The sequence below is a fragment of the Rhinatrema bivittatum genome, chromosome 1 (genome assembly GCF_901001135.1).
Source record: "Rhinatrema bivittatum chromosome 1, aRhiBiv1.1, whole genome shotgun sequence".
In the NCBI taxonomy this organism is placed as follows: domain Eukaryota; kingdom Metazoa; phylum Chordata; class Amphibia; order Gymnophiona; family Rhinatrematidae; genus Rhinatrema; species Rhinatrema bivittatum.
Window position 1 is genome coordinate 408,787,965 of NC_042615.1, and position 12,036 is coordinate 408,800,000.

General features: G+C 45.1%; 1 protein-coding gene across 1 annotated transcript in view; it reads right to left on the reverse strand.

Annotated features, from left to right (window-relative positions):
* DNAH6 (dynein axonemal heavy chain 6) overlaps positions 1–12,036 on the reverse strand; it is a 3,261,518-nt gene that overhangs the window by 2,017,343 nt on the left and 1,232,139 nt on the right. Inside the window, 1 exon segment of the mRNA XM_029602297.1 lies at positions 3,766–3,903. Within this exon segment, the coding sequence (XP_029458157.1) occupies positions 3,766–3,903 (138 nt within the window).

Sequence of the window (12,036 nt, forward strand, 5' to 3'; positions counted from 1 at the left end):
GATTGGGCTCCATCCTGATGATGTCATATGTGAGGACTACCATCCTGCTTGTCCTGTGAGAAATCTAGTGTTGAGATTTTAAACGCTATACAGACCCTTAAGAGTGGCAAAGTTCCTGGTCATGACGACCTAACGGCTTAGTTTTATAAGCAGTTTGGCCCTCTTACTATTGCCCATCTACAAAAAGTGTTTAACTTCTTAAGAAATGGTGGATCATTACACTGTAATTCTAATGTAGCAGGCATTATTATTATTGCCAAGCCAGGTCATGATCCAGCATTATGTGGGTCTTACCGCCCCATTCTCTAATTAACTAAGACTTCAAGTTAATAGCTAAAATCATTGCGGACCACGTTAATACTTTCATTGGACAGATTATATACCCTGACCAAGCAGGCTTCATTCCAGGAAGATTGGCTGGCGATAATGTTCGCAAACTGGTCGACATTATGTGGTGGGCTCACAGGGATAAAATCGATTCAGTTTTTCTTTCCATCAATGCCAAAAAGGTCTTTGACATGGTCCATAGGCCTTTTCTTTTTTGTGTTTTGGCGAAAATGGAATTTGGCAAATTTTTTTGCTCTTGGATTCACACGCTTTATGAGAATCCAAAAGCTTGCGTTTGGGTCAATGGGGGTTTTTCTGATTATGTTTCTGTGGAGAGAGCTCTCGCCAAGGATGTACACTCTCTCCTTTATTATTTACTATCTTTTTGGAGCCCTTGGCCATTTCCCTTCACAATCATTTAGATATATGTGCTTTCGACTGAAATCCTTAGCTTTTAAACTCTCCCTCTTTTCTGACGATATGTTTACCTTAACTGACCCCTCCAGGTCCTTGCTAGCGGTGGAACACAAGTTCTATATATTTAGGGTTGGATTTTCAAAGCCTATTTTGAATAGGCTCGGCGGTGAGCGCAAGCCCCGGAACGCGCATAAGTCCCGGGGCTTGCAAAAAGGGGCGGTCGGGGGCGTGGTCAGGGGGCGCGGTTAGGGATCGGGGCGTGTGGGCGGTCCGGGGGAGTGGCCGAGTGCCCCGACACAGCGGCCTGTGTCGGGGTCTGCCGCTCCAGCGCGCATAAGTTACTACTGCCCGGAGGCAGTAGTAACTTCTCCGATAAAGTTAGGGGGGGGGTCTAGATAGGGCCGGGGGGGTGGTTTAGGTAGGGGAAGGGAAGGGAAGGTGCAGGGGGTAGAAAAAAAGTTCCCTCCGAGGCCGCTCCGATTTCGGAGCGGCCTCGGATGGAACGGGCAGCATGCGCAGGGCTCGGCGCGCTCAAGTTGCACAAATGTGCACCCCCTTGCGCGCGCCGACCCAAGATTTTATAAGATACGCGCGGCTACGCGCGTATCTTATAAAATACAGTGTACTTCTGTTCGCGCCTGGTGCGCGAACAAAAGTACGCGCGCACAAAAAATCTACCTCTTAGTCTCAGGCTTCAAGATCAACTGGCACAAATCAGAAATTCAGAATATTACATGTAACCCAGAATTGGTCGAGCACCTGCATAGGGCACATCCATTTAATTGGGCATCTAGCAAATTTAAATATCTTGGGATTTACCTGAGTCGTCATCCGAAGGATTTGTTTGCATTGAACTGTCCCCCTTTGATGAACCAGATTTGGAAGGATTTACAAAAATGGAACTGCCTACCCCTATCTTGGCTGGGTCAAGTGGCTACCATTAAAATGAATGTCCTCTCGTGCCTATTTTATTTCCTTCAAATGCTCCCTATTTCTATCTCCAACTCACTGCTAAAAGGGGGGCAGAGGAATATGTTTAGTTTATTTGGAAGTGACGTCCCCCCCCAGCTAAGCAGACCTGTCCTTTACAAATCCAAAGCTGATGGGAGTCTTGGATTGCCTAACCTTTTAAGGTATTTCATAGCTGCCCAACTGTGAGCCTTGATAATTGAGCAATCCCAGATGTCGGGTCCTTAACAGCGACCCCTTAGCAAGCATGAAATACTTGGAGGTTGTGTCCTAATATGGTTGCTACTACTCGCCATACTTTGAAAGTCTGGCAGAGGTGGAAGTTTAGATTGGTGGGCCATAGGACCTATGTTCATCTTACACATCTGTTTCATAATATTAAATTTACACCAAGCAGCTCCCATCATTCCTTCGCAATCTGGAAGTGATGTGGTATCTCAAGATTAGAATATTTATGGGAGACGGGGCACCTGGTATCATTTGAAACTTTGTGCATAGTTAAGAAACTGCCACCTTCTGAATTTCTCACTTATCAGCATTTTTGTTGGAGTAATAAGGTGGGGAAACAGCTTGAGCTTGTAAATCCCTTTTTGAAGGTTTTTCTTCCCCTGTTAAAACTTTAAAAGGCTGTATCTCTAAAGTATACAGATTATTGAATGCTAAACCTGAGGGCAAATCGGCACATATAAGTGTGTGGGAAAGAGATCTCCCAAATGGAATTATCTGAAGATGATTGGTTGGATATTTTTGGGCAGGTTAGCAAAACCTTCATTTCCTCCCTACTGGTGGAAAACAGTTTAAATTATTATACTGCTGGTTTATTCCCCTGATAGATTACAAAAAATATACCCTAATCTTAGTGGTCTGGGCTGGAGTTGTTGCACTGTCTCGGGCACCTTCATTCATATGTGGTGGATGGGTGGGTATATATCTCCTTTCTGGCAACAGATGGAGACTTTTCTTTCTGAGATACTTGCAAAGTCTACATATTTGCAAATGGAAGTTGCCCTTTTGAATAATATTGAGCAATGTAAGAATGTAGCTTCACAATCTTTAATCTCACAGGTTTGTATTACAGCTCGACTTGAGATTGCTAGGACCTGGAAATAGAAGGTCGATTCAACTTCGGAGAGAGAACTTTCCAGAATTCATAATGTTTGCACCAGCAGAAAAGACTTGTCATCTGCAAAAATTCTACTTAATCTGGGTCCTTATTTGCAATGGCAAAATACCTCTCATTAATTTGAATCTATTTATTGGCTGAGGCATACCCCGTTGATTCCTTACTTTTAATAATGGGATATATGAGATTTTTCTTTCAACGATTGCTGATGAAGGGTATGTATTGTTCTTTGGGATCGATCCAGATGGATATATTTTACTTATTATACTACCTGTATCTTTTCTTTTCTTGCTTATCCATAATGCAAACTAGTAGGATGTGCATGACGAGGGGAGGGGGGGACGGGACTTATTTTGTTTATTGAAAAATCTTGATAGTTGTTCCTATGTCTAGATGTGTTTTTTGTGTTGTACGATTCTTATATGGACAACAATAAAGTGTCTATTTAAAAAAAAAAAAAATCACAGCCTATTTCCTGGTTGAATGGAACTTGTATGTAAATGTTCCTTGCAAATAAAGTCAGATCTATTTACAAGCACTACAGAAACATACTGTGCACCTATTTGTCATCCTGAAAAAAAGATTTATAGGCTGCCACAGACAGACCTGATTATCTTTTACAGAGAGTGAAGGTTACCCTCAATCCACTGCACTATGAACCATACAATAAAAAAAAATAATAATACTGATTAGAACATTTCGTCTGATACCACAGTTACAAATTTTAATGGTATGAGTGTGTCTCACAATGTACTTGAGGCATTGTAAAATCTTTGAGCAAGAGCATATGTTGTCTTTCTCTGAATGGCATTTCTTATGTTATTATGTTCTTATTCTAAAATATCAATTTAATTAGTGGAAAAAAAAACCCTCCACAGTATTTCTTTGGTAACTAGAACTAAAATATGTTTATAAATATAAAATATTACCTTTGCAGCTTTAGCATTTCTAATAGTTATGAGTTGCTGGGCAATTACAGAGAGGACCTCAATGTCAATTCGATTAAATTCATCAAAGCAGCACCAAGCTCCAGATTGAGCCAGTCCACTAAAGAAACGTCCCATCATCTGTGACCAAAACAATAGATACTGTGTTATGAAACTAAAGTCTTTTAAAAGCATAAAATACTTAAAATCATATTTCACAAAATAGTCTATATTATTCATTTATTAAACCACATGACATCTATCCACTAAGGGGCAGATTTTCAAAGGGGTAAGCACGTAAAATACACGCGTACCCCCCGAAAACCTGCCCCAAGTTCCCACTGCGCGCGCCGAGCCTATGTTGAATAGGCTCGGCGGTGCGTGCAAGCCACAGGACACACGTAAGTCCCGGGGCTTTCCTGGGGGGGGCGTGTCGGGGGTGTGTGTCGCGGCGGCGCATCATTTGGGGATGGGGCCGCGGGTGTGGTTCCAGCCCGAGGGCGTTTCGTGGGTGTGGCTGAAGCCTCCACAACAGCTACCGAGCCGGGGAATCACGCACCGGCCAGCTGGCCGTTGCAGGCGTAACTTTTAAAACAAAGGTAGGGGGGTTTAGATAGGGCTGGGGGGTGGGTTAGGTAGGGGAAGGTGCAGGGGGGTGGAAGGAAAGTTCCCTCCGAGGCCGCTCCGATTTTGGAACGGCCTCGGAGGGAACGGAGGCAGGCTGTGCGGCTCGGCGCGCGCAGACTGCCGATTTGGGGCACCCTTGCGCGCGCTGACCCCGGTTTTAAAGGATATGTGCGGCTACGCGCGATTCTATTAAAATCCGGCGTACTTTTGATTGCGCCTGGTGCGCGAACAAAAGTACGCACAGGCATACTTTTATAAAATCTACCCCTAAATTTTTTTCATTTTCTTTTGTTTTCTTTTTTTCTATTTTGTTTCTGGTTTATTTTCCTTCATATCATGTATTTGAATTGATATAAACCAAAAACTAGTGAAAAACAAAACAAAAGGACCAGAACGCCCCACCCCAACCAATAAAAGAATAGCACTGGTGTTACAAAATAGAGCCCTACCCTGAGCCTGGAAATGTTACCCCAATATTTAAAAAGGGCTCCAGGGGCGATCCGGGAAACTACAGACTGGTTAGCCTGACTTCAGTGCCAGGAAAAATAGTGGAAAGTGTTCTAAACATCAAAATCACGGAACATATAGAAAGACATGGTTTAATGGAACAAAGTCAGCATGGCTTTACCAAGGGCAAGTCTTGCCTCACAAATCTGCTTCACTTTTTTGAAGGAGTTAATAAACATGTGGATAAAGGTGAACCGGTAGATATAGTATACTTGGATTTTCAGAAGGTGTTTGACAAAGTTCCTCATGAGAGGCTTCTAGGAAAAGTAAAAAGTAATGGGATAGGTGGCGATGTCCTTTCGTGGATTGCAAACTGGCTAAAAGACAGGAAACAGAGAGTAGGATTAAATGGGCAATTTTCTCAGTGGAAGGGAGTGGACAGTGGAGTGCCTCAGGGATCTGTATTGGGACCCTTACTTTTCAATATATTTATAAATGATCTGGAAAGAAATACGACGAGTGAGATAATCAAATTTGCAGATGACACAAAATTGTTCAGAGTAGTTAAATCACAAGCAGATTGTGATAAATTGCAGGAAGACCTTGTGAGACTGGAAAATTGGGCATCCAAATGGCAGATGAAATTTAATGTGGATAAGTGCAAGGTGATGCATATAGGGAAAAATAACCCATGCTATAATTACACAATGTTGGGTTCCATATTAGGTGCTACAGCCCAAGAAAGAGATATAGGTGTCATAGTGGATAACACATTGAAATCGTCGGTACAGTGTGCTGCGGCAGTCAAAAAAGTAAACAGAATGTTGGGAATTATTAGAAAGGGAATGGTGAATAAAACGGAAAATCTCATAATGCCTCTGTAACGCTCCATGGTGAGACCGCACCTTGAATACTGTGTACAATTCTGGTCGCCGCATCTCAAAAAAAGATATAATTGCGAGGGGCGCTAGTGAGCAGCGCTACGAGATGGCCGCTTGAGACGTGAGCTCCTCTCCCAAAATCTTAAAAGAGGCTAAATTCTATAGCAAACCTTCCTGCGTTTTCAGATTTAAAGCAATATTATTGCGGGTGCTCACTTCAGGATGGCTGCGCGTAAACGATTAGTGGACTTAAAACAATTTTCCTTCTCTAAATCTGCCGGTGAGCTGGCGTCCGACGACGAGGTACAGGCCGCGAATATCCCTGCAGACAGCGACCACATGGAAGTTCAAGATGGTGGGCCGAATCTTGTTGTGCAGGAGCCCGTGGTTTCCAACTTGGATTTTCCAACCAGAAATGAGATGCGTAGCTGGTTTATAGAGCTACGGGCCGATCTTAAAGCCCATAAAGCTGAACTACTAGCGTCGATGGCGGATATGAGAGAAGATTTGAATGCGCTGGGAAACCGCGTGGATGATATCGACTTACGAGCGGACACCCACAGTGCAGCTATCGAGGCCCTAACTACCTAAAATAAGGAAATCTCGGCGGAGCTAGAACTTGTCCAAGACAAGCTAGAAGATCTAGAGAACCGTTCGCGGAGGGCGAACCTCCGACTGCGTGGCGTTCCAGAAACGGAGGAATTCCAGGACTGCCTGCACACTGCAGGGGCCATTTGTAAATTTTTGCTAGCTCACGGCGCCTCCAACCCTAGTACCCACGATGACGACCCAGTAATCGAGTTGGACCGCGCCCATAGAGCTATTGGCCCACGACGTGAGAACCAGCCGCGAGACATTATTATAAAATTTCATAAATACCGGCTTAAGGAGGAAGTTCTTCAGTGTGCGCGGGCAAAGCAGCAGTGGTCCTGGGAAGGCCACATGATTTCTGTTTACCATGATCTGGCTCCAGTCACCCTGCAGAAGCGGTTCACGCTGCGGGAGGTCGCATTGGCGCTGCGTAATGAGGAGATCCGCTACAGGTGGGGATTCCCTTTTGCCCTTATTTTTCAACGCAGGGGCATTACCTATCGCATCCGGTCCCTGGCCGAGGCTGCTGAGAGTTTTCGTAAGGCAGGCCTGGAGGTTGCCTTTCAGCATGCGCAGCCCGTGTCACGACCACGCCCGGAAGATCCCACTCCGAGATGGCAACGGCAGGGACCAGGCCGCGGGCGCCTCCGTCGGCAGCAGTCGTGGAAGGGGAGCCTGCCGGCCGAGAAAGGTTGACATTTTATAGGCACTCTATCTTATCCTTATTGCCTTGTTTTCAGGCGATCCGGCTTGTTGAAGCCTATACCTGAACATATTCTGACTTGTTGCTAAGAGTGTTCTCTTTATTATCACCAGCGTTTCCAGGACAGGTTTATTTGCATTTTTGGCAAGGCTAATAATTTGCCAGTTATGTATTTGCCTCAAGTTGTCCAAGTTATCTTTGTGGGAGAGGGCTACGGTCTGGGGGGGTCACGAGTGTTGCAACACATGAGCTCCCCAAGGTGGATTTGCGACGAATTAGCGAATCAAATCCGTGAGGGATTGGGGGTTGGATCTTGGGAGGCCAGAAGGGCTAGGGGGTCTGTATGTTCTTTTTATGTATCAGCGTGTTTGAATTCTCAAGGGGGACAGCATGCCACACACACACGTCTCTACAGGAATTTTTCTAGGAGTATGGAGGGGCTTTTCAAGAGGGACTTCTCTATAACCAATATTCCACATGGTTAACATCATATCATTAAATGTGAAGGGTTTAAATACCTTTCGCAAACGTCACTTGCTTAGAAAGGAACTTCAATGTCTAAACTCAGATATCGCCTTTATACAAGAGACCCACTTAAAGAAGCGGCACGAACACCTGGTAGCGTTTAAGGAGTATCCTCACGCTTTTTTGGCAGCCAGTGGCCTCCGCGCGAAGTACACAGGCACTGGAATTTTACTTTCAGCTCATTTGGTGTTTGAATATCTTTTTCACATGGCAGATCCTGGCGGGAGGTTTGTACTCTTAAAAGTTCGTATAGATAATGTAGTGTATACCTTTCTCAATCTTTATGCCCCAAATAGGGAACAATGTGATTTTTGGAAGAGTATCCAGGCTCTTTTGCTGGCTCATGCTGAAGGAGCTATTGTCCTGGGTGGCGATTTCAATATCACGTTGTGCCCGGAGCTGGACAATTCCTCGCAATCCCCGACTGCTAAGACGCTGGAGAGGACAGGTCTAAAGGGGCTTCTGGATGATTGGAATTTGATGGACATTTGGCGGGATAGAAACCCGAGGTCTCGGGTGTACACCTACTTCTCAGCACCCCATCAGAGCTACTCACGTATAGATTACTTTCTAGTGGATGGGGTGCTGGGCAACCGGGTGCGAGCAGTAGATATCGAGGCAATCACATGGTCCGATCATGCCCCGATCCGGCTAGATGTCACGCTGGGCAGGGGTGATACCGGGGATCGATACTGGAAGCTAAATGAATCCTTACTGCAGGATGTTAGCTTTTCCAAAGACCTGGACTCCCATTTACAGGAATACTTCCAGGTTAACAGCCTCTCTTCTACTAGCGCTAGCACTTTATGGGAATGTTCGAAGGCGGTGGCTAGGGGCATCTTGATATCTAGAGCAACTTGGTGCAAGAGAAATAGAGAAAAGGCAAGGCAGGACCTCCAATCTCAGATCACTATGCTAGCCAGGGAACACATGAGAACCCAATCAGCGAAATGTTACCGCAGATTGTTGGTACTTAAGGATAAACTAGCTCACCTTCATAATACCCAGGTTTTACATGCTATGGATCTCACCAGGCAAGTCTACTATGAAGGGGGGGACAAAGCGGGGCGACTTTTGGCCAGACAATTACGTACTAGACTGGCCCAGAACAATATTTCCAAAATTAAGAATGGTGCTGGGAATGTCCACACCTCCTCCTCGGACATTAGGAATGCGTTCTCCGAATTCTATAGCGTTTTGTTATAGTGCCCAGTCCACTATAACTGATTCAGAGATTGATCGTTACTTGAGTGGCTTGTCACTACCTGCTTTGACGCCTGAACAATGCCGAGCCTTGGACGCTCCTATTACGGAGGAGGAAGTGCACTTAGTTATTAAGTCACTCAAGCTAGGCAAGTCCCCTGGACTTGATGGCTTTTCTGGGGCATATTATAAAAAGTGTGCGGGCGCGTTGGCAGGCCCCTTAACTGACTATTTTAATAGCCTGAGGGATGGGGGACACATTGAATCCCACGCTAACACCGCAGGGGTCACTGTATTGGCTAAACCGGGCCGAGACCCCTTGTTGTGTAGCTCATATCGACCGATCTCACTTATTAATGTCGATTTAAAAATTCTTGCTCGACTTTTAGCCCTACGCCTTAACAAATTTTTACCAGGCCTAGTGCACACAGATCAAGTGGGATTTGTTCCTCAGAGAATGGCGGCCGACAATATTCGAAAGGTCGTAGACCTTGTGTGGTGGGTGCAAAAGGAGCGTATACCGGCAGTACTCCTTTCATTGGATGCTGAAAAAGCATTTGATCTTGTGCACTGGCCGTTCCTATTTCACACACTGGAAAAATTTTCCTTTGGCCCTTACTTTATCAAGTGGATTAAAAAATTATACGACCAGCCTAAAGCTAAGGTAAAAGTTAACAATGGTTATGGCCCGGCTTTCAACATCGGCAGGGGCACTAGACAGGGGTGTCCACTCTCCCCACTGCTCTTCGCCCTCTATATGGAACCTCTGACCACCAAAATTCGAGAGGCCCCAGATATCCAGGGTGTACTGTTGGGCCAGACGCAGTTTACCTTGTCACTGTTCGCTGACGATGTATTGTTAATATTAACGGACCCCGAACGTTCCCTGCAGGGCGTAATGACTGAACTCTCTAAGTTTAGTAGTGTTTCTGGCCTCAAGGTGAATGTCGACAAATCAGAGCTGCTTAATATTAACCTGGATCACCAGACTGTGCACTCTCTGCGAGCCAAGTTTCCTTTTAGATGGGCCAAATCTAAAATTAAATATCTAGGGGTACAGATTTCCCCAACCTTAACGGACTTGCATGCATTGAATTACACGCCTCTAATTCGACAACTGACACTAGATATGAGTAGATGGAACAAAAGGGGTTTCTCCTGGTTGGGCAGGATTGCCATTATTAAAATGAACATATTACCTAAATTGCTATATCTGTTTGCTTCCCTACCGGTGTATATGCCATCACCGATATTTCGTAACTGGCAGAAGAAAATATTTGATTTCATTTGGCGCAGGAGGCCGCCGAGAGTGGCAAGGCAGGTCTTATACCTGCCAAAAGCTCAAGGAGGCCTGGGGGTGCCCAATCTAGCGAGATATTACCACGCCGCTCAATTAAGGGCCATCATAGACCTCCATCGAACGACTACACTGAAACAATGGGTCCAGGTGGAACAAATGATGGTGGGTCCTATGACTTTATCAGCTATGCCTTGGCAACCCCGATGTACGTGGCGGCCACTTCAATCCATACCATGGGCGCTGAAAGTAACTATTTCAGTGTGGCTCCATAGCCGCAGGGGTCTCCTGGGGGATTGTAAGTTCTTTTATCAATCTTCCCTATTAAATAATATGGATTTCCCGAGTGGCTTCCAATCTTCCAGGTTCCAGCAATGGCAAGAGAAAGGGATAACCTCGATTGGGCACCTATTAGATCAGGGAACAGTATATCCCAGGGATCAGTTTTTTGAGAAGCATCACCTGGATCATCATGATTATTTAGCCTATGCACAAGCCTCTCATTACATCCTGGGATTGCGGAGGGCTGGCTCCTTATGAGAGGGAAGGACGCTTCTAGAGACTTACTGCCGATACAGTGATACACTCCAGGGAACAATATCCAAACTGTATCAATTGCTTGCCCCGAATCAGACCGAGCCCTGGTCCTTTATAGTTAAATGGGAGACGGATTTAGGAAAGACTCTGGGGAAGAGTAGGTGGGAAGAAGTATTTAACAATGCACGGAAGTGCTCCATATCTGCCAGAATGCAGGAAAACTGCTACAAGATTATATATCGGTGGTACCTCACCCCGGACCGCCTTCATAGCTTTTCACCGACTGTCTTGGATTTGTGTTGGAGGGCTTGCGGGAGTAAGGGAACGTTCCTGCATATATGGTGGGAATGCCCCATTATACGCCCATTGTGGGAAGAGATTTTTGCCTGGTTGTCCAGGGTGTTGGGAGTTACACTGCTGGCAAATGTTGAACTTGCTTTGCTACACATTTTCCCCGACTCTGTTAACAAAATGGTGCAAAAGTTTTGTATGCAAATGTTTATTGCCACACGCAGCCAGATCGCATTACACTGGAAATCTCAGCAGATACCGAGACTACAATCTATAGTGAACTTATTACATCACTTTCAGCAGATGGCCTCCTTGACCGCCACTAAACACAATAAACTGGCTTCTTACTTCCAGATTTGGAAACCTTTTATAGACTATGAATCTAAGTAGAGCCTTTATAGTGGTGCAGTCTCACAGCTCGCTGGGAAAGAACGGAGGCGGTCTACATTCGAGAGGGGTAATCCCAGAGGCCCCGCCTTGGAATCGCTTACTTGAGGAAGGGCTCTGGTGGATCGCTGTGGGAGACGATGTTACCTTCCTTGAATGCTTCATTTACCCATTTCATTGGACTTCCTTGAACTTTTGTGGCCTCTCCTCCTTGAACTTTTGTGGACTCTCTTGAAATTCGAGATTGAGCTGATGTACAACCTCTTGGGTGGGAGGGAGGGAGGGAGGGTAGAGGGTTGGGGACTTGGAATAGTTTCTGACTATGTTGGCCATGGGTTTTGTGTCCCGTACATGGCACTCCGTTATGTTATGTTTTATGTATTCCATGAATGTTGAAAACTAATAAAACTTACATTAAAAAAAAAAAAAAAAGATATAATTGCGATGGAGAAGGTACAGAGAAGGGCTACCAAAATGATAAGGGGAATGGAACAACTCCCCTATGAGGAAAGACTAAAGAGGTTAGGACTTTTCAACTTGGAGAAGAGACGACTGAGGGGGGATATGATAGAGGTGTTTAAAATCATGAGAGGTCTAGAACGGGTAGATGTGAATCGGTTATTTACTCCTTCGGATAGTAGAAAGACTAGGGGGCACTCCATGAAGTTAGCATGGGGCACATTTAAAACTAATCGGAGAAAGTTCTTTTTTACTCAACGCACAATTAAACTCTGGAATTTGTTGCCAGAGGATGTGGTTAGTGCAGTTAGTATAGCTGTGTTTAA